The sequence below is a fragment of the Ovis aries genome, chromosome 9, assembly GCF_016772045.2.
Source record: "Ovis aries strain OAR_USU_Benz2616 breed Rambouillet chromosome 9, ARS-UI_Ramb_v3.0, whole genome shotgun sequence".
Taxonomy (NCBI): Eukaryota; Metazoa; Chordata; class Mammalia; order Artiodactyla; family Bovidae; genus Ovis; species Ovis aries.
In genome coordinates, this window is record NC_056062.1 from 49,298,075 (window position 1) to 49,321,797 (window position 23,723).

Genomic DNA, 23,723 nt, shown 5'->3' on the forward strand with positions numbered 1-23,723 from the left:
AGATTTTTTACCATCTGAGTATACTCCAATAAATGTTATTAAAAAAAAAAAAAAACTAGTTGGTAAATAGGAGCAAATCTCCCAATGCCTTACACAAACTGAAATCAATGCAACCAACTTTGCAGACTCAGTAACACCAGTGCTGGGAGCCCTGTTCTTAACTCCATGTGATCCTCTCAATATTTGTGTCTAAGGAAGAATTAAATCATTATCCAGGCAATGCAAAAGGGAAGAAAAGTGTTTTCTGGAAAGCATGTCTATTCCCAGGAACTAAATGCTTGGAACCTACAGAGTGGAATGGTTTAAAAAGCCTTCTCATTTCATTTTTTTTATTTCATAAGCAACAAAATTATACTTTGGCAGTTCAACCAAATTGATGGAATCAACTGTGACTAGCCCTTGGTTTGGTTTGCAGATGTGAATGGAATTAGTAAAATATTTTAGTTTAGAAAAAATTGCCAAATGTTAGAGATGAAAGGAAACTTGGAAATTATGTACTCCAAATTCCAAGGGAGTTGACTGATATCACATAGGTAATTGTTTGGAATTTCCGCTTCCTTTACCATGTACAAACCTAAGTCTACTTGCTGGAGCCAAAACAGCCAGCTCTAGAGACTGGTTATTAGATGTAACATGGTTAAAAACCTAACTTGTGCATGCTTATAATAAACGAAGCAATACCTAAATGTCATTATGGTTTGCTGTACTAAAGTAAATATCCATGTTTAGACATGCATCCTGTAGCTTAGAGCAAAACTGCATGCTTGTTCTATTTATTGTGTTCAAAAAAATAAATAAATAAAACACCTCTATCCTAAGACAATAACCTTGCATTTGGCTTGTTGCATCACACATCATCTTTGGTACGTACTGAATAATTTGTCTAAGATGCTGTCTTCCTGGGAGAACTCCAAGTTTCATGAGATATTAAAAATAAGCCATTCTTTTACATTGAAAGCAAATGGGCTTTGACAGATTAAATTTGAACATGAGACAGAAAAATCATGCACTTCAATGCGTTATGGTTTCTTTAACATGAATGTGGAATTGTTAAGGGCTTGAGTATCAGAATTTTTTTCCTTTAGTAATTCCTTTTCTTCAAGAATGTACTCCATGGCACTTCCCTGGTGGTCCAGCAACAATGACTCAGTGCTACCAAAGCAGGGTCCCTGGGTTCAATCCCTGGTCAGGGAACTATATCCCATATGCTACAACTAAAGATCCCACAGGCAGTCAAAACCCAGTACAGCCAAAAAAATAAATATTTTAAAAGAATGTGCTCCAAATTATGTTGTGTACATGCTAAATTCTCAGGTGCTAAAAGTAGCTATATTCAGTTGCCATCAGCTAGACCATTAGACTGTATTAGAATTACACAATGTCCATTATTTCCCAAATTAGATAGCGAAGTAAATTGACCTGTGATCTTGCTTGGATTGTGGAGTCAAGAAAAATTGAAGGTCCATGTTGACCTGCTTTGTTCTTTGTCTAAAAGGCTGGAAGAGAGGAGAATGGTTTCATTTGTATTTCTACTTTTTCTTGCTCTTGGAGGTGATAAACCTAAATAAAATGCATCCAAATGGGCAAGTAAGCAGATAAGAAGAAATAAAAAATCTGGACTATGGGTTACAGTGCAAGAATGATGGTAGCAATCTCAATATTTAAAAATGCCCAAAGGTATATTAGAAACAGTATGACCTTCTAGAAATAGAAAAGGACCTAGTTCCTTATGGTAAGAACATAAAAGTAGATGAAATCTGACCAGTGCTTCCAAAGAATATTTACATCATGGAATATTGTAAATATTCCCCTTCCATTAGCCTCTGAGGGTAGAGCTTCAGGGTGAGCATACCTGACCTGTCCTTAATAAACCCTCAGTATCCACTGTGCCCATGTGTAGTCAGTAGCTCCATCTTTTCCAGCTCTTTGCAACCCCATGGTCTGTAGTTGACCAGGGTCCTCTGTCCATGGGATTTCCCAGGCAAGAAGGTTGCCATTTCCTCCTCCAGCAGATACTCCTAACCCAGAGATTGAACCAACAGCTCTTACGTCTCCTGCATTGGCAAGAGGATTCTTTGTCACCTGGGAAGCCTGAATCCATTATCCATGGGTTTATTTAAACCTTCTTGAGGGTATTTCTAACTTTAGCCTTCAAAGTTTCTCAGCATAGATGAAGCAAGCCTTTATACTACTGTCATTCATTGATTCACATGTTTAAAGGAACTCCTGAAGTATAGTCAGGTAAAAAGTAGTTTTGTTTAAGAAAAAACATATAAAATACTAGTAATGAAGTGCTGTTCTTGAAGTTAAGAAACTATAAATCTTAATATCTATAGAGCATTCTGGAAAAACTATGGTTTTCCTTTATACTGATCTAAGAGGAAAGGTGGGAGTTGGAAAAAAAACAGGAAGAAAAAACAATGAAAGGTATAACTGAGGCACAAGAGAAGAAAAGAGCCAGAATAAGGAGCCAAAAGTAGAGAAACTTAGAAGGATAAAGAGGAGAGAAGTTCAGAAATTCTTATGTCAGTTACAGTTCATTTTTTCTACAGACTCATGTTTACTGAGCTGTGTCGCCTCAAGATACTTAATCATTGTTTACTGAACACTGAATGTCTAAATTAAACAGTGTCAGGATATTTTTCTCCGAGCTACATTTATTTACTCAGCGACGTATGTGTGCCACGATCTTCACAAAGCCATAAAATAACTGTAAGTGCTGTCTTCATTACAGATTTGTAAACTGAGACACAGAGAGGTTAAGTCATTTGCCCAAAGTCACATAGTAAACAATAAAATCAAGCTCAGAGATCAGAATGACTGACCAAAAAGCAAGAGAGTTCCAGAAAACATCTATTTCTGCTTTATTGACTATGCCAGACAGCCTTTGACTGTGTGGATCACAATAAACTGTGGAAAATTCTGAAAGAGGTGGGAATACCAGACCACCTAACCTGCCTCTTGAGAAATCTGTATGCAGGTCAGGAAGCAACAGTGAGAACTGGACATGGAACAACAGACTGGTTCCAAATAGGAAAAGGAGTACGTCAAGGCTGCTTATTTAACTTCTATGCAGAGTACATCATGAGAAACGCTGGACTGGAAGAAGCACAAGCTAGAATCAAGATTGCCGGGAGAAATATCAGTAATCTCAGATATGCAGATGACACCACCCTTATGGCAGAAAGTGAAGAGGAATTCAAAAGCCTCCTGATGAAAGTAAAAGAGGAGAGTGAAAAAGTTGGCTTAAAGCTCAACATTCAGAAAACAAAGATCATGGCATCCGGTCCCATCACTCCATGGGAAATAGATGGGGAAACAGTGGAAACAGTGTCAGACTTTATTTTGGGGGCTCCAAAATCACTGCAGATGGTGACTGCAGCCATGAAATTAAAAGACACTTACTCCTTGGAAGAAAAGTTATGACCAACCTAGATAGCATATTCAAAAGCAGAGACATTACTTTGCTGACTAAGGTCCGTCTAGTCAAGGCTATGGTTTTTCCTGTGGTCATGTATGGATGTGAGAGTTGGACTGTGAAGAAGGCTGAGTGCCGAAGAATTGATGCTTTTGTACTGTGGTGTTGGAGAAGACTCTTGAGAGTCCCTTGGACTGCAAGGAGATCCAACCAGTCCATTCTAAAGGAGATCAACCCTGGGATTTCTTTGGAAGGAATGATGCTAAAGCTGAAACTCCAGTACTTTGGCCACCTCATGCGAAGAGTTGACTCATTGGAAAAGACTTTGATGCTGGGAGGGATTGGGGGCAGGAGAAGAAGGAGACGATAGAGAATGAGATGGCTGGATGGCATCACTGACTCAATGAACGCGAGTCTGGGTGAACTCCGGGAGTTGGTGATGGACAGGGAGGCTTGGCGTGCTGGGATTCATGGGGTCACAAACAGTCGGATACGACTGAGTGACTGAACTGAACTGAATCCTCTTTTTCCTTTTTTTTTTTTTTCTCCCAACACCGAAAGGCATGTAGGATCTTAACTCCCTAACCAGGGATTGAACCTGCACCCACTGCATTGGAAGGTGGAGTCTTAACCACTGCAGAATGTGAAAGTGTTACTCACTCAGCTGTATCTGACTCTTTGCAACCTCACAGACTGTAGCCTTTTGTTTTGTTTTCTTGTGCTGGGTCTTAGTACCCAGGATCTTCGATCATTTTCGAGGCATGCATTATCTTTTAGTTGTGTACCCAGGATCTTCGATCATTTTCGAGGCATGCATTATCTTTTAGTTGTGGTGGGATCTTGACTTGCAGCATGTGAACTCTTAGTTGCGTGTGATATCTAGTTCCTGACTAGAGATAGAACCCAGGTCCCCTGCATTGGGAGCTCAGAGTCTTAGCCACTGGACCACCAGGGAAGCCCTCTCCCTCATCTTTATTTTTAAGCATGAAATTTACTAATCCTTCAAACTTTAAATAATAGTTAAGTGTATTTTCTTAATACATTAATACTGTATGCATGCATGCTCAGTCACATCCGACTCTGCAACCCTGTGGACTGTAGCTGGCCAGACTTCTCTGTCCGTGGGATCTCCAGGCAAGAATACCGGAGTGGGTAGCCATTCCCTTCCCCAGAGTATCTTCCCAACCCAGGGACTGAACCCAGGTATCCTGTATTGCAGGCAGATTCTTTATTGTCTGAGTCACCACTGGATTGGGGGGGAAGTCCTTCTTTTTACTTCTTATTGAGTGCTTCCTCTTTCCTTCTATGTCTGACATCACACTGCTATTCCTCTGCCCTGAACCAAGATCACCTTGGACAATCATCAGTTTCTTCTTTATGAAACCTTTCTCAACTGAATGAAGTTAGCTCATAATCTTCTTCTTCCTCATGAGGCTAGCCAGAAGGCCACATGGCCCAGGATGGAGGCTCCTTGACTTGATCCTGTCTTCAGTGCTTGCCAGACAGATCACATTTGTTCCATGGAAGCATCACTGTACCAAGGCCTTGTTATCTCTCTACATATAGGTCTGATCCTCTTTTTCCTTTTTTTTTTTTTTTTTTTTTTTGGGTCACACCTCGAGGCATGTAGGATCTTAACTCCCCAACCAGGGATTGAACCTGTACTCACTGCAGGTGGAAGTGGAGTCTTAACCACTGGAAAGTGTGAAAGTGTTTTTCGCTCAATTGTGTCTGACTCTTTAGAATAAAACTTCTGGCAATCATGACTTTTTTCTAGCTTCTATAGCAGGTATGGCAATTCACATAAAGAAACATACACTGGGTGGTTCAGAGAGAAAAATTACAAATAGCTAACAGAGGGGAGGACTTCCCTGGTGGCTCAGGTGGTAAAGAATCCATCTGCCAGTGCAGGAGATGCAAGAGACACAGGTTCCATCCCTGGGTTAGGAAGATCCCTTGGGGGAGGGTATGGTAAACTGCTCCAGAGGAGCCTGGTAGGCTACAGTCCATGGGGTTGCAAAGAGTAGGACACATCTGAGCCATATGCACACACACAAGAGAGGGGAGATGATTGTTCCCTGAAAACTCTTCCGGAGGGGTCTAAGAACAATGGGCAAGGTGGGGGGGGGGTGGATTTTTTTCAAATGGATTAGACCATAGAATTTAAAGGTATGTTACATTAGGTCTATTTTATATATATATACATATATATAATTTTAATTAGAGTATAGTTGTTTTACAGTGTTAGGTTAGTTTCTGCTGTACAGCAAAGTGAATCAGCTATTTGTATATATATATCACCTCTTTTTTGGATTTTTTTCCCATTTAGGTCACCACAGAGCACTGAATAGAGTTACCTGTGCTACACAGTTGGTTCCCATTTGTTGCCTATTTTATCCATATTAGGCTTCTAAGTGAAATGAACTCATAAGAAGTGAATGTGTTTGTGAAGTTACCTTCTTGGAATACCTTTGAACAGGCATATCATTTAAAAAACAGTGAAACCCCTAAGTCTCCTGGCTGTGCCTAAGCAACTAAGAGGCCCTGCTGACTTGCCTTTCATTTCTTTTCCAGATCTTGGCTATCGTGTCCATCTTGTTCATCGTCCTCTCCACCATCGCACTGTCTCTCAACACGCTGCCGGAGCTGCAGGAGATGGATGAATTCGGACAGCCCAATGACAACCCCCAGCTGGCCCACGTGGAGGCCGTGTGTATCGCCTGGTTTACCATGGAGTACCTTTTACGGTTCCTGTCCTCACCCAACAAATGGAAGTTCTTCAAAGGCCCGCTGAATGTTATCGACTTGCTGGCCATCTTGCCCTATTACGTCACTATCTTCCTCACGGAGTCCAACAAGAGTGTGCTGCAGTTCCAGAACGTTCGCCGCGTGGTCCAGATCTTCCGGATCATGCGGATCCTCCGGATCCTGAAACTCGCCCGGCACTCGACGGGCCTGCAGTCTCTGGGCTTCACCCTCAGGCGGAGTTACAATGAACTGGGCTTGCTGATCTTGTTTCTGGCCATGGGGATAATGATATTCTCCAGCCTGGTATTTTTTGCCGAAAAGGACGAGGATGCTACCAAGTTCACCAGTATTCCGGCTTCCTTTTGGTGGGCCACCATCACCATGACGACTGTCGGTTACGGAGACATCTACCCAAAAACGTTATTAGGGAAGATTGTGGGAGGTCTCTGCTGTATCGCAGGGGTTCTGGTGATCGCCCTTCCCATCCCAATCATTGTGAACAATTTTTCTGAGTTTTACAAGGAGCAGAAACGCCAGGAGAAAGCCATTAAGAGGAGAGAGGCTCTGGAGCGCGCCAAGAGGAACGGAAGCATCGTGTCTATGAACTTAAAGGACGCCTTTGCTCGAAGTATGGAGCTGATAGACGTGGCCGTGGAGAAGACAGGAGAGTCGGCCAACACCAAGGGCTCCACGGATGACAATCACCTCTCTCCAAGCCGGTGGAAGTGGGCCAGGAAGGCTCTGTCAGAAACCAGCTCCAACAAGTCTTACGAGAATAAGTACCAGGAGGTCAGCCAGAAAGATTCCCATGAACAGCTGAACAACACTTCTTCCTCCAGCCCACAGCATCTGAGCGCCCAGAAGCTGGAGATGCTGTACAATGAAATCACCAAGACGCAGCCTCACTCTCACCCGAACCCCGATGGCCAGGAGCAGGCCGAGAGGCCGTCCGCCTACGAGGAAGAGATAGAGATGGAGGAGGTGGTCTGCCCGCAGGAGCAGCTGGCGGTGGCACAGACCGAGGGCGTCGTGGACATGAAGAGCACATCCAGTATCGACAGCTTCACCAGCTGCGCCACCGACTTCACGGAGACCGAGAGGTCGCCCCTGCCGCCGCCCTCTGCGTCCCACCTGCAGATGAAGTTCCCACCTGACCTCGCCGGGATAGAAGAGCACCAAAGAGCCAGGCCCCCCCCTTTCTTAACCCTAATCAGGGAGAAGGGGCCCGTGGCCAGGGAGGCCACCCCAGAATATGCTCCGATCGACATAACTGTGAACCTCGATGCCGCCGGCAGGCCCCAGGGTGGGCCGCACGGCCCTCTGCCGACGGACAGTGCCTCCGAGAGCCCCAAGAGCTCGCTGAAAGGCAGCAACCCGCTCAAGTCCAGATCGCTCAAGGTCAACTTCAAGGACAGCAGAGGCGGCGCCCCGCCAACCCCGCCCAGTACAGCCAGGCCGCTGCCGGTCACCGCGGCGGACTTTCCACTCACCGCACCCCAGCTCATCAGCACCATTCTCTTAGAAGAAACCCCCTCCCAGGGAGATAGACCCTTGCTGGGTGCTGAGGTTCACTGTCAAGGACCCTCCAAAGGGCTGACGCCTCGGTTTCCCAAGCAGAAACTCTTTACTTTCTCCACCAGAGAGAGGAGGAGCTTCACGGAAATCGACACAGGGGAAGATGATGACTTCTTAGAGCTCCAGGGGACCAGGAGGCCGGACAAGCAGGCAGACTCCAGCCCAAACTGCTTGACAGATAAGCCTAGTGATGGAAGAGACCCTTTAAGAGAAGAGGCCTGTGTGGGCTCTTCCTCTGCCCAGGACACAAGTCACAACTGTAGACAAGACATTTACCACGGTGTGGCAGAAGTGAAAAAGGACAACAGTCAAGAAGGGTGCAAGATGGAAAACCATTTGTTTGCCCCAGAAATTCATTCCAACCCGGGAGACACAGGTTACTGCCCCACACGTGAAACCAGCATGTGACTAGTTACAAAAGCAATAATAACACTAAAAACAAACAAACAAAAACACTTGTTTCTTAAAAATGCGGTTAATAATGCCTGTGAATTAAAACGTGGGAAGCCCCTCCCTCCCAAAAAAAGTGCATAAAATGTTATTTTTGCATGGCATGAACAGTTTAGTTTCAGTACTGTTTAAATAAAGAATCAAGACTCCATTTTTGTAACAAACAAAATGACTGAAGAACACTGAACAAATAAAGAGAGCTCTATTAGGAATCGTATTCTGCCATGTCTGACATTTTTGATCCTTTCATTTCAGATTACAGAGTTTTGACTGAGCTTTTCTGTTATGATGAATTTTAGAATTTGCACATGAAAGGATGAAATGTCATTGCATGCATTCATAATTGCAAGGCACAAGGTGCTTTGAGCTTGCAAAATGCATAACTTTGTAAATAATGGGGCTTGGGATGCAGAAGTGTCAAGAACAGACGGAAACAAGTTTCTGAGACACAGGCACTTCCTTCACAGCTACTGCCTGGAGGAGCTATACAGACTTCTTGTTGCAAAACTGCAACCTCTTCTTAAACCATCTCACATATCTTGCTTTGGGTTATAAAGCTCTTATAAGTACATTTGTTTAAAGGAATACAGTATTTTTATTGACTGATGATATGACTCACAGGGTGCATTTTTCTTTTTTGCTTCTGCTTAGTTGTGGCATTTGTGGTTTTATTTATAAATCATGAAAATAGGCAAGATGTAATGACCAGATATCCAAAAACTTGAAATTGAGGCTTGAAATTTTGCTAGTCAATTACGTATCCCTAATATTGTGGGGGAAAGTATGTATCATGTCACAGCCTGTACAGAAATGCATTTTTTAAAAATCTGAACATACTTAAAAGGTGATATTACACAACCAAATTTTTTTTGTAAATCAGTTCTTTAAAAAAAAAATATATATATATATATATATATATATATTGACCACCTAAAGATGACTGTTTTCCACTTGTATCCAACATAACCTTTTCTATCTAAAAACCTAGATAGAATGTACATATGCCAAAATGGGAATTCTAGAAAGTGACTTTTGGCAAACTAAAAGCAGAGCTATTTAAGTCAGACTGCCACCCCACCCACCCCGACCACATAGACAGAGGTGGGTCCGGAAATGAGTTACATAGAAAGAACCCTGCCCTGATAATGGATCTTTCAGTATTTCCCAGTGTGAGGAAGGAACACTGCCAGGTGAGGAGGGCTGCAAACTCCAGCGGCACCATCCTGTAATTGCAGCACCTAGAAACACACCCTCACGTTTCCAGCGCCCCCAAGTGGTGGAGGATTGAAAGCAGTATTTCCACCATTTTTACTGAGAGCCGCGAAATGCACAAGTGTTACGGTAGTTGGCGCTCAGTTCAGTTCAGATGGCACTAGTGGTAAAGAATTCGCCTGCCAATGCAGGAGACGCAAGAGACGCGGGTCGATCCCTGGGTCAGAAAGATCCCCTGGAGGTGGAAATGGCAATTCACTCCAGTTTTTTCGCCTGGAAAATTCCGTGGACAGAGGAGCCTAGCCGGCTACCGTCCATGGGCTCGCAAAGAGGCGGACAGGCCTGAGTGTCATGTCAACACAAACACACACAGGATATTTGCTGGTGGCTGTCCTGTTGGTTAAGGCTGTGCTAGAAGCCAGATCATTTGGCTCCACTTTGCCTTATAGGAAATCAAAGCTCTAGCTCCAGAAATGTAACTACCTGCTGGGTAATCCTGGGTGAATCTTGAAAACCTCTCAGCCTCAGTTTTACTCCAATACAAACTAAAGACAAATTATTTCTAAGTTACCTTAAGAGTTCAAATTAATGTGATTCCTTGAGTTCTCAGGAATGTCCAAGTTTTGCCTCTGAATTGTATATTTTGTATGTGTGTGTGGATGTTTGGGTGGGTATGGGTGTATAGTTCAGGGAAACAGGAAAATTCTGGGCCAAATTTAAAGCACAATTTTTTGTTTAAGGAAAAACATTCCAAATTTTATTCTATATTTTAAAGAAAAAAAAAACACATCAGAAAAAGACAACCCAAAAATTTAGAATTGAACTTAAGGCTTTAAGGAATAACATGTCTTTATTAACAAAATCTGGTCATTATATCTTTAGATAAGAAAACCAGGTTGGATCTTAGTTGAAATCCACGTACTGCTAAAAATAAGTTTAAGCATTTTTTCCATTGTTCTTACTAGAATTTCCTAATGGTTTTTATGTTTGTTTCAAAACACAGCTTTTAAGAGTGTATGGTCATTAATCACTGATATTTACATTAGTCATACTTATTTCAGTGTCTAAAACTACATATTGCTCAGTTTTTGTAAAACTAGAGTGTCTGAATTTTCTATATATAGTTTTTCAAGTAAACAGATATATCTGCTGTTAGATGAATAGCAAATAAGTCATGAAAATTATTTTCTTTACATAGTCTCATGAAGCAGTTATTTTCTGATGTTTCTGTATTGATGAATCTCGTTTTTTAAAATTTATCTGATAGTTTACTAATGCCAACCTGTCTTGTGTCCATTAGGCCTTCTACCTGAGAATCCTGCTCCAGAATGCTTAATATTAAAAATCTTTCCTAGATAAAGAATTCTAGACATTTCCCCCAAAAGATTTCTCCCTAAAAATTTTATTCTGTTAATATATTTTTTTTAAGTTTTAAGAATTTTGGAGAACCTCCTATGGAAAATTTAACCTTCAATTCTTCTTAGTCCCTCTGAGCAAAACGTCTTCAGCTAGGAAAAAATAAAATAAAACATTCCTCAAAAAAAAAATATTTTTTTTTTGACTTTGTTGTTTCGAAAGAAAGCACCAAGGGTTCCTAGAATGCTCTTGTGCAGTGCGTCCTAAACCTTTTCAGTGAACTAACTGCCTCTAATGCAGAGGATGAACGTATTTGCCTGGACTGGTCTGGGAATATACCAAGCACAGAGATCTTACAAAGTCTTATGTTTTATGTTTAAAAGTCATGAAAATGCTGCATTTTACTTCATAGCATATGTTTCGATATAAAAGAATTGATGTTTTTCTTACAGTACTCATCAAATACTGAAATGGATACTCATTTAACTTTATATACCTTTTTTTGTATTCCCTGGAAAATACACCCCCAGTTTGAGAAGCACTGCTTAAGTGGCAGGGACACGGACTGACTCCCTGAGGGACCCTGGAGGTTTCCGCTGCTGGGAGAGCCCACTCATTATCACCTAGCTCAGTGACCAGGGACAAAAATCAATGAGGAAAGGCTATTTGAAAGAACTCAAAATAACACAGTCCCAGGTATGGTTAATTCAGTTCTGCTGACTATCCTAATGGGTGTAAGTTGCCACAAGATTGTTTTAACTCAAAGCTTGAGATCGATCATAAGAGGATAGAAATGTGTATGTAGATATACATCTTGGGCTGGATCACAAATGCAAGCGTGACACCCAGACTCCCTAGAGTTCATTTAATTAGTTTCTAAACATTTCCACTAGAAATTTCTTCACTGGGGCACAGCCAACAGCTTTGAACCAAGCATTTAGATCTAGCACTATCCTGATATGAACTGGATTTGGTAACAAGAAGAGGATGTGCCAAGTGTCTGTTCCCATTAATTGCTTGTCAAAAGCGTCTTAGTCAGGTAGACATGAGGAAAGTCAACAACTCAACTATTTTCTCTTGAAATTTGTAAAGAAAAAAGTATGTAGAATATTTTAGAAGTTTTGGTCATGTTTAATCCTCACAACAGCCTTCTGAATCAGGTGTTATTTATCAATAGAAGACCAGGGAAGTTATGGATCTTGTTCAGATTCACACTTGAACTTGATGAAGAGTAGAACGAGACCTCATTCACATCCTGTGGCTTCACGTCCAGTGTTTCAGTGAACTACAAGAAAGTCTGTTGAGTTAAGGCGTGTTTTTTTTCTCTATTAATATTCAAAATAATGAAAATAAAAACAGCTGTATTTATTGTGACACAGTTTGTTTAAAGCAAAGCAGTGGATCATGCCAAATGCTAATGACTTGAGATAAATGACATTGATTGTCTTTAGCACATACATTTGCCCTTTTGGAATTCTGGTCATAAGATACACATCTCTGGATTAAAGAGAAGGATTTATTACTCATGATATACACATTAGGCAAAGACTGAAGGAAGTCACTGATTTCCTAGAAAAATATAAAGAACTTTAGAATGACTGAATCTAAGTTCAAAAATATTGTCTAATAGAATTTGATTGGCATTTCACTATTCATTCATTCAGTAAATATGAGGTAAGCACTCCTATATTCTATAGAAGGCATTGTGCTTGGTGCTGGGTACAGCCCCCAGCCTCATGGACTTACGACCCATTTAAAACCAGACTGAGGGGACTTCCCTAGCATCCAGTGGGTAGGATTCTAAGCTTCCTGCACTTCCCCCGCAACAGGCACGGGTTCAACGCCATGTCAGGGAACTCAGATCCTTCATGCCATGAAGCGTGGTCAAAAAGTATATAACATTAATAACAAAACCAGGCTGAGGATCATTTGGGTTATTGGAAAGTATCTCTTCTAAATATGGAAAAATCATTCAGTTATCAAACCAGGGAAGTATATGACAACAACAAGTGAAATGTTTTTTTTTTTTTTTTCCCAAAGAACTGTTTTCCTAAGAAATAAATGGATGGTATGAATGGAAGTCTGATGCATAATTATTTCTGAATCACAGTTTAAATTTACATTTGAGGTAACAAATTGTTAATCTGATTGAGTAAAGCTATGAGTTGTCTTTCCCTATTATCTGGTAAATTGAAAAATAATTCTTAGATATATTACTTGTCAAAGTAGCTAATAATAGTCTATCACTAATAAGTAGAGCAAAATTTAATACCAGTGAAAAAATCTGTAGCAAATTTTATATTTTAATAGTTTGTTGATGGTTATTTGGTTAAAAACTAAGCATCTTAATGTTTTTTTCTTACTTCCCGTTGATGACAGGCAACATTTTAGCAGTCTATCAATATTCTCTATTAAGTCCTCTGAATTTCTAAATGGAAAGTGTTTAAAATTCAGTAATCAAAAATGGTTTAGCTTGACTCAAGGGATATATTCACTTAGGTCCATGTGAATTTGAAAATCTATTGGATGTTTTCCCACTTCAACTGCCCTCACCCAAACAGAACTAAAAAAGAAAGAAGAGACTAAAAAATCTAAATAAAAATTGGAAACACTTGAAGGCCCATCCCTAATGAGAAAGGGGAAAGGTCTCAATTCCAAAATCTTGGTGAACATTCTATATTATAAAAGTTAGCACTTATTGTAATATAATGCTATTCTTTAGTGATGTCAATTACCATTGCTTCTACTCGACTTTTTAAAATAGCCTGACTTAATTTCATAAACCTGTTTACCATTGCCATTAATGCATAATCTCTTCCTTATTAAGTCTAAAAGGGTTTTAAACTATAAATATACATACGAAGAAAGGAAGGTGGGGAATTCTCTTTAGTAGTGAGACAATCCGAGGCTAGCAAAAGATACAAATACCCCCCAAAAAGAAGGACTAAGAAATAGGTAGGTAAACTAAATGTGTTTTTAAGCCAAGAAATTTATATTTGGTGTGTGTGTGTGTAATTCTTGTGTGTAATTGAAACTGCTTATTAACATGAAATTTGTGATTGAGATCATAATCCCAGCTTTAATCTCTCTCCTGAAGAAATTAGTTCTTATTATCTAACAGATATTTCCATATTTCTGGGGTAAAATACTTCATTCAACAAACATTTACTGTCTACCTTATGCCAGAAGTTAATTTATGCACAGTTCAATCCCTCAGTTTCACACTCTCGCAGAGATTTCATATTTAAAGAGACTATGTTCCCAAGTGAAATTTAATTCCATAGCTTGAGCTGGAAATAGTACGGCAATATGTTTGAGTTTGTTGTCTGAGAATTTCTGTAATCCACTTTTATTTTTTCTCAAATTCATTATTTATTTTCATTCCTTAGTCTAGAATCTGAATGACCACCACATAAGCTTTGTAAACATCCATGCTTAAAACGTAGCTGTCTGAAAGTTAGTGATAATTTACTTTAGCGTAGATATTGCCCACTTCAGCCAAAAGATATAAGATTCTGACAAAAAACAATATTAAAAAGTCATTGTTTTTATACCCCTTAACTGTTCTGTTTGATTTCATTTAAATCCTACCTGTATGCTGTGGGAGAACCCCTCACTACCTGCTGGTAAGGAAAGCTTAATGCCAGTCTAGCAATGGAGTTTATCTCCCTTTCATCCTGGGCAAGCTGGCAAGTGATACAGCTGAATAGGTTTTCTTCCTGTTACTTTTGCTCCATTTCAACCTAAAAAGACTTTAGATTGAGTACCAAGCAATATAGACTCTCAAAATTAAGACTCAGGGAAATAGACACAGAATACTGGCAACAAACAGGTAAATACACAGATTTCTCAAAGGATGTCAGGAGTCCGCTCCGCCTGCTTTTTCAGTCTGTGTTGAGTGCCCTCTAGTGGTCAGTTTGAAAGAAAGTGGAATTCCATCTGCCAAGAAAGGATGGGGCAAGGAGGACTTGAAAGAAAGTTCTGGACCATTTTCCACCTTCCATTACCCGTGCACAGAGTCAAAATCACAACCAAGTTTTTTTTTTTTTTTTTCAGTGATCATTTCTCTGTTTTCTTTTTCTTATTCTAAAATATCTGATAAAATCGTTGCCACCCTCTGCACAGCACTTTCAAAGTGGTTCTACCTGCTGTCTCCAAATTTAAAACAAGAGTCACAAGTCTAACTAAATGTTTAGAAGTGTCCTAGTCTGCACTCTGAATACATGTTAGTAAATACTACACTGACCTTTCTGCCATGAGTGGAAAGACAGAGGAGCACTCAAAGCGGTGCCTTTTTAAGAATCACAGATCTATAAGGACAAATGCACAGTCTCCATCCTACTTAAAGGTAGAGCCTGAAGCACCCCTGAATTACCCTGGCAAAAACACAAGTGGTTCTAAACTTCCAAGCCGTATCTGTGGGTCCTGGCCAGAAATTGAATTACAGCCAGATTTCTGCCATATTCTTTAAACCGAGATGCTCCTAATATTCTTATTTGCAGCATATGGGTTAGGCTGTGATTTTATTCTCCAGATTATAGTCACATAATGTTTCATTGAAATGGGGAGGAGGTTTGGAAAGCAAATAGATACACAGAAGGTAATATGTTCTAATAGTACCCAAATTAGTTATCCAACAAAAATATTATCACCAGAAGTAACAAATGTGTATATATTATGAAAATCTCACTAAAAAATTTACAAAATCTTCCTATTTCAAAGCCAAAGGAAAAAAAAAAAACCTGCAACTTATAAAACATTGGGTTTGTCCAATAGCCAAATTTAAACTTACGCAGTTTTAAAGCAGCATATTAAAACATTAAAAATTCAACAGTGAATGTATTAAAAAGGTGTATTAAGTAAATATAAGGTACCATTAGCACACTGAAGCATTTTTAATAACCTTTCATGTAACTGCATAATGACTATGTCTGTTCTTAGCACCTTGCTTTCGATCCAAAAGCTTTTGTTTCATATTGTTGCTTATGGTTCAGTTTGCTTGCTTTGTTTTGTTTGAAGGAATGAGGGTAAGTGGGAGGAAGAGCTGAAAGGGGAAGTTTATTGGGCAATTTACTAATATTAGTTCTGTGCCCTGGATGTGGAGTGGAAACCATCTGTGTCAGTGACTTGATCTTCTCACTCCCTTCCACCTTCCTTTCATCTTCCTGATTCTGAAACAAATTCTTTTCATCAAATCTCATATCCGATCATCCAGATTCTTCATTCCTCTCCTGTCTGCAGTAATCACTAGCAATCCTTCCCTCAGATCTGCCTGGTTATACAGGTCTTCAGGGTCAAGTCAGGGGCAGGACCAAATGAACCACGGGCAATAGCAACTTGGAGCCCAAAGTCAAGGTCACTAATCTTAGAGAAGCCTAAAGACAAAAGAACTCTCTACACCATGTCATAATATGATTTGACCAACAAAGCAATGACATAATGTTTTCTCTTACTATTAACAAAGAACAATAATTGTTAAAGCCTCTATTAATTTCTTGAACCTCTAGGTTGATGAGAGAAATGGTGCCCCATTCACTAACTTATCACAAGATACCATCCTAAATGCAAACTTCCACTAAAATTTTGTGTGTAACCAATTAGTGGGTGTTTTCAGGGCAGCATACAAAAAGGAAATACCAGTATTAACCTTTTCATTATTTTCAATGCTAACAAACATTTTTATCAGGGAAAACTGATATTGGTATGGTAGTTTCAATATGGTTCTTGAGCCAAAATCATAAGGGCAACTTAAAAAAAACTTTAACGGGGATATTAGATATGGACAGAAGGCCATACTGAAAAATAGTGCTTTACTCTACATCCAATGAAAAATAAGTCATATTTGGATTCGAGTTTAAGTTTTTTATATAAAAATATCTTTAGGCGGTCATTTGAAATTAATATTTCTCATCTTACTATAAATGTTTTTAAGACTATTATAAATTAAATGAGGTTGTATATAGTAAAGCACCAAGCACAATACCTGAAGACAAATAGGAGGAATTTTGAGTGTTTCAAAAGAAAGCATTCAACTCACATTTGTGTGTTAGTCTTCTAAAATTATTCTGTGTCTTCCTAAACAGTCAAAATTTTACATGTGTGTATGAGTGTAAATGTAAGTTTTTACTCACTGTTACCATAAAATAGACAGCATTCTATTTGCTATATATTATATATATATATGTATACATTTATTATATATGAAACCATTTCATGTGGCTTTAAAGAGAGATTGACATTTTTTGGACAAATAATATGCTATGAAAACTTATGTAACGCAAATTTTTTCACCTAGCAGCCTTAGATTTTTAATATTCAGTAGACAAATGTCAATTTTTTCTAGAGATATATCAGCTTCCTACAATTGCTAAGCCTTTAGAGATACTATATATTTGAAGTCTCTTCAGTCCAGTTCAGTCGCTCAGTCGTGTCCGACTCTTTGCGACCCCATTTACATCATCCTTATTACCACTGAATTAAACATGATTAGTCATTATGTGAATATCAATGTATCACTCCATTTTTAAGCTTTAAACACTTGTAAACCTAAGGATACATTTCATAAAGTAATTCATGACTGAATTTTATTCCAGCTTTACCATAACTGGCCATTTACCAGATTAAACCAAAATGAAAGCAAAAGCTTTCAGAATTCAAATATTCTTAATTAAATTTTGGTTTTAAAATCAAAAAATATGTATAGACTGTCATCACTTATTTATTCTTTTATGTTGAAATCTTATTGACCAAGAAAGGTAACAGAGAAGGAGGCTTGTTTTCTCTTTCAATTTATTTATAATTTCAAGTTACAAGAATTTAACCTGAGCCCCTATTTCCTATAAGCGATGATGACCAAGGACTACAAATAATGCTGCACACTTAGTCCTTACACTGACTAAATGTAACTCCTCTAGCCAAATCGGGGCAGTCACTGTGCAACCAGGGGAGTGCAACTAACTTGAACACTGCATTAAAGACAGACTTACTTTGGATCAATCTTCTGTTGACTCTGCAAAAGAATTTGCAAGACATGTAAAATTTCGCTTTCAGAGTATCCAGTATGTGTCATTGGTAAACGGAAAATAATACTTTGATTTTACCAAGTTTTGTTTATTTGGGTTTTTTGTTTTGTTTTTGTTTCTTTGCCTAGTAATTTTACGAAAGCTTTAGTGTAACACATTACTTAGTTTGGGGTTTCAATCAACGTATTATGATGCTTAAAAAAAAAACCCATGTTCTAAAGCATAACTGCATGACAGCTTAGATTTTATTACTATTTAGTTATAGCTTAACAAATACTGTATTCCTACCTGTTTTCTAAAGAAATCAAGTTCCTAGCTTATTAAATAATATTCAGATAAAGCATTATGCTGCCCAACCAGCTCACTAAATGTATTTATTACCTGCCTCTATGTAGCTTAGGGAAAAACTCAGTGTTGACTGTTTATGTCTACTGCTTTTTAAAGCTGCCAGTGTGACTGTCTCATCTCACTATGTCAATGCACTATGTTACGGCGGCACATACACAGACCACGGTACAAAAGTAACTATAACTGCTTACTCAATATCTAGCCAAAAAAAGGTCTGAGGCAGTGCAATAACACCTTTAGTGGAACAGCTCACTGTTTGAATCATTTTGATCTGTGCATTCTCTACTATAACATACTGAGGTTGTATTTTTTAAGTGTCTTTTCAGGCTTGTAATACAAATCTCTACATCATATCTACATAGTCTAAATATGTCGAGTAATTCAGTTTTAAAAAGTGTTGTCTGTTAATAAACTAAAGAGAATTAGCTGCTAATATTTCCAGATAACTGCTTAATTTATTTCCCATTGCCAATGTAGACCTGCCTTAAATGGTTTCTTTCACCACTATTATGTGTAAAATGAAAGAAGAATAGTGTGGTGAGGACTTACCTGTTTGACGTTAGCTCTTCTCACTAGTCAAAGTAGACATTCCTCAGAAATGACACCATTTGGTGATGTCCAGTGTCAAGTATATGTTATCTTCCTTTTAGTCTTCAAAAGCTAAAGTCAGATATATATAAAATAAACACATATAGACTTGCAAAGGCTAACAGTTTGGGAGGGATGTGGGGGGTAGGAGGGAGGAAGAGGAGGGGAGGAAATGGAGGGAGAGAGGAGGAAAGAAAAAAAGAAAAACTAAAAGAGAAAGGCAAATCTCCAAGCGAGGTGAATGGAGGAAACTGAAGTTTATCGCATACATTTTTTGAAAAGTTGCCTGCCTTTTGGGAAGGCAGTCGTGTTGGTCTGTGTGCATGTGGACATGAGTGCATTTAGGATCAGGAGGTAGAGCCTGAATTTACTGGGTTTTGGGTTAACCAGAATCATATATTATGCATTTTTGGTTAACTAGAGTTACAAACTATTACAAACAATATATCTAACTCCCCAAACTCATTAATTCAATGTTTAATGTTAGAATTATCTTCTGGTTAAACTCAGGACAATTCTGTGAATATTCACAAAGTAATTTTATGAAAACTTACAGTGAACTTATAAAATTATCAGTAATTAATGCACATAAAAAGCCTTCCTGGGAATAACTGTGGGTGATTTCCCTATAAAATAGGTTGATAAACAACCTGATTCTATTTGTCTCAAGCTGTAGAGATTTTAACAATGTCTACTGAGTTCCTAACATCTCCCAGATTAAAAAACACTCATAACAATTTTTAAAACCTAAGGAATATAGTGTCAGAAATTCAAAGTTAAATAATAATAGTTCTTAAAATTACCATATACATCAAGTAATACAATTCCATATTTCTAAGTTACATATGGTATTAGATTTATAGGGACTGTCACATGAAGCATCATTATCTTTTATTAACTTTAATGTTTTAGGGGGTTTTCATACTATCTATGAACGCTCTGAATGCTGCAGGGGAAAAGAAGCACAATCAAGTATTTCATTTTTGAAGATTTCTTAGTTGGGTTATCCTGTCTGGTTTACACACATAATAGGATTAGCATTTCATCTCATACTATGTTGAAATGTTTTTAATACAAACTCTCAATAGAGGCCAGAGCTTATGTATGCATAAGTGGTAAGTTTTGTCTAGTCTCATTCATCTGCCTCAACATGCTTTATTTCATCCTATTTGCAAACAAGATGTTTTTATTTCAGTTTTGTAAAGAGGAAACGGTTTCACATACTTGTGTTTGTGCAGCTGTCCATCCTGCACCATTAATACAATGCCTTTCTCTCCCATTTAATGGTGTTTGTATCAATGTTCCCATATCTTCTGCACTTTAACTCCATAAAACAAAAATGTGATTTTGTATCAGTAGTTTTGCTAATCAACTCAATATTTCTGCACCAATCGGCATCCTTATATGCATGTAGTAGTCTGTACAATTGTTCAACATCAAAATACTTGTTTACCTTCTGTCAAAATGTCTATAAAATTGCTGGCATTGTTCTCCATTCCAGTCTGGTAGAATAAGCAAGATAGAAAATAAATGTGTAAATGAATCATCTGTGTCATTTCAGTTCTCTGCATGAAGCCACTTCACATTGAGCATGGCATCCACACCCGCCACCCAACAATCCATGGTTTCTCAACACCTCATTACTGACTGTTGAAGCAGGGAGCTTTTTGGAGGAAGTGAGGGATAAAACTTCAAAGCCTGGCAAAAAGTAAAAGTTGGATCCATTACCATTTAAAGTATTCTTCTCAAATGAATCCTTTTAGACAGCCTACGAATGCATCACTTGCTTTATATTTTTTAAAAAATTCAGTGCACACGACGTTGCAAAATACTGGGGTAAGATCATCAAAGAATTTTGAGACAGTCTCCCACTACCATTCCTAAAACCAATCTGATCAGTCCTTGTTGGATAAATCAAGTTTTGATTTCTGACCCCAGAATCAGCTCTGTGGGTGTGTGACTCAAGCAGTCACATAGAAGTATGGATATTCATAGGCGCCTGGCACTCAATTTAATGCCCTGCTGCCACCATCTTGAAGTTCTGAATAATTTTTCAGTAAGGAACCCAGTATATTCACTTTGTTTTAGGCCCCACAAATTGTACAGCCAGTCCTTCTGGCTGCTGTGCTATGCATAGTCACTTCAGTCGTGTCTGACTCTTTGCAACCCCATGGACTATAGCCCACTAGCTCTTCTGTCCATGGAATTCTCCAGGCAAGAATACTGGAGTGGGTTGCCATGCCCTCCTCCAGGGGATCTTCCCAACCCAGGGATTGAACCCAGGTCTCCCACATTGCAGGCAGATTCTTTACCAGCTGAGCCACCTGGGAAGTCCATCTTTCCTAGCCAGGGAGATAAATGATTAGACTACCAGTTGAGCCAGACTCTCCAACGTAAGAGGTGAACAGATAGTAAGAAGAGAGGCTTATTTACTTAATAACCTCTCATACAGCACTTGTTGTTTTTCAGTTGCTAAGTCGTGTCTAACTCTGTGATCCCATGGACTGAAGCATGGCAGGCCTCCCTGTCCCACACTTATAGCACTTACCATGTGTCCACTCCTATACATATGTTTATTTAAATCTCACAATACTAGTTCTATTAACATCCCCATTTTACAAAAGAGGAAACTGAGGCACAGAGAAGTTAAGTAGCTTACCGAAGGTCACACAGCTAGTAAAGCCAGGATGTGAACCCAGGCAGCTTGGCTACAGAATTTGGATGCCTGACCATTGAGGTTGTCAGGGGAGTGGGTAATTTCCTCAGTTCTGTCTTGTTGCAACAAAAATGTGAAGCAACAGACAGACCAGCGTTACAGCCCTCTGATGGACCAGGGTTACAGCTCCGTGTTACAGCTCAGTTTTATTTAGAAAGTAAAGGAAAATACATTCTTAAGGTGTGAGGGCATACAGACCCAAAAGTCACGAGGAGAAGAGAGGCCCCCAGCCCAGTTTTGGTTCCTTTTATGTTTTTTTCTCCTCCCCCTGGGCCTACCCTATGTAAATTGGGCTAGCCAGGAGTGCTGTTTGTTTTGCCTGAGGTCCTCACTCTGGTCCTCAGACCTTCCTTTGTTCTATTTTTGCTGGCTTTTCCCTTTGTCTTTTAGCCACCACCATTTTGGACTCCTTTTTCCTATTCTAACTACCTAACAAGGTCAATGCCAGCTCTTGTTTTGCTATGCTGCCTTTCTATCAAAGAAAATTTCCTCATTTTCTTTGCTAATAGAGCACTGGGGACATGCATTAATCTGGTGGCCCAACAGAGAAGTATCCGCCTGCCAATGCAGGAGACAAGAGTTAGATCCCTGGGTCGGGAAGATCCCATGGAGAAGTAAATGGCAATCCAGTCCAATATTCTTGCCCTGGGAAATCGCATAAACAGAGGAGTCTGGAGGACTATAGTCCATGGGGTCAAAAAAGAGTCAGACAGGACTTAGCGACTAAACAAATTATGACAATAAAAAAAAGCTCTTGCTTTGCTATGCTGCCTTTCCATCAAAGAAAAGTTCCTCATTTTGTTAATAGAGACCTGCGGACATGCATTATAGTCTTTATCTGAAAGACCCTTCCTTAATAGTCTAAAAGTTTTGAGGATGATACTTCCTGAGAGATTGAACTCTCTACAACAGCATTTCCCTGCTCTTAAAGTCAAGGACACTTTCTTGAGTTAAATTAATAAGAGATGGCTATTAATATTAAATAAAATGTCACCATCTTATTTGTGACCCAATACAGCTATAGCTGCCAAGTGCCTGGTCTCTACATCCGACCTCTGTCCTGAAGATAGAGGGGGGAAGAGTGACAAGGAGAATCAACTGGCCTTGGACTCAATGACACTTTCCTCCCTGTGTTCCCTCGTAGCTCAGATATCACCACCATCTTCCTAAAGCAAGGGGCCCCCTCCTGGTCATCATTTCATTTAAAAGAGGTGTTCGAGCTAAGTAGCTTCAGTCATGTCTAACTTTTTGCAACCCATGGACTGTAGCTCACCAGGCTCCTCTGTCCATGGAGATTCTCCAGGCGAGAATACTGGAGTGGGTTGCCATGCTCTTCTCCAGGGTTAACAGAGGACGAGGTACATAAAAGGTGCATTTTTCTGGACATAAGAGGTTGGGGCAGGTGATGTAGAGAAACTCAGTGCTGGATTCTGAGAATTCAACCGGGAGCAACGTGTTCACCAATCAATCTGCAAGAGCCCTTCCCTCTAGGCTGAACTTCAAGGTCCAAACCGTGGATCAGGAAGGAGTGACCGCCAAAGTCTACTGTACCCACACTCTTTCCAGGCTTAGCTGTATCACCCAGGAGTGGCCCTTCCAGCCAAAATGTCATTTGCTTTCTCTGGTCACCCAGAGGGTGGGCACTGGGTAAGGGCCATATAGCCAGGGAAGGAAATACAAATCCCTCCCATGTGAGCTTCTCAATCTTGTCCACCACACTCCAATTTCCAAACTCTGCTGGAGGACATGACAACCCATTCTGGTATCCTTGCCTGGAGAATCCCATGGACAGAGGAGCCTGGAGGACTAGGTTTGCACACAATGGAAATGACTTAGCACACATGCACTTCTCTGAAAGTTCAGGAAACACAGACTAAGAGAGAAGCCAGGGTGGAGTCACCCACCCCTAGAATTCCATCTCTCTCACTAGAAATGGTACAGAAGCAACCTTCATTTCCTCCCCCTTGTTGACCTGGTTGAAGGCTAACCTCTACCACTTTGGTCTGGTCCCTTCTCTCTGCTCCAGTGGGTCCTATTTAGGCTCCACCCGCAGCCTTAGGAGAATAAACCCTACAGTGCACAATCTGGGCCACAAAAATGATGGGGATGGGAAGAGACATGCTAGTATGGCATCTCTGAGCTAATGAAAAAGATTTCCCTTCCTTCTCCATCCTTTCCCATATTGAACCTCATGAAAACAGATGGGTTAACAATGTGAATCAGGCTGATGACGAATAGCAGAGAGGGTGCCAGAGCCAAAACTGAGCTCCAGTATTTTCATTTCTCACCT

General features: G+C 39.7%; 1 protein-coding gene across 1 annotated transcript in view; it reads left to right on the plus strand.

Moving 5' to 3' along the window:
• The window catches only part of KCNB2 (potassium voltage-gated channel subfamily B member 2), a 465,639-nt gene extending 445,379 nt beyond the window's left edge, over positions 1–20,260 (plus strand). Inside the window, exon 3 of the mRNA XM_004011737.6 lies at positions 5,993–20,260. Coding sequence (XP_004011786.3) covers positions 5,993–8,149 — 2,157 coding nt within the window. The 3' untranslated portion in view covers positions 8,150–20,260. The remainder of the gene's footprint in view (positions 1–5,992) is intronic.
• The last annotated feature ends 3,463 nt before the right edge of the window (positions 20,261–23,723 follow it).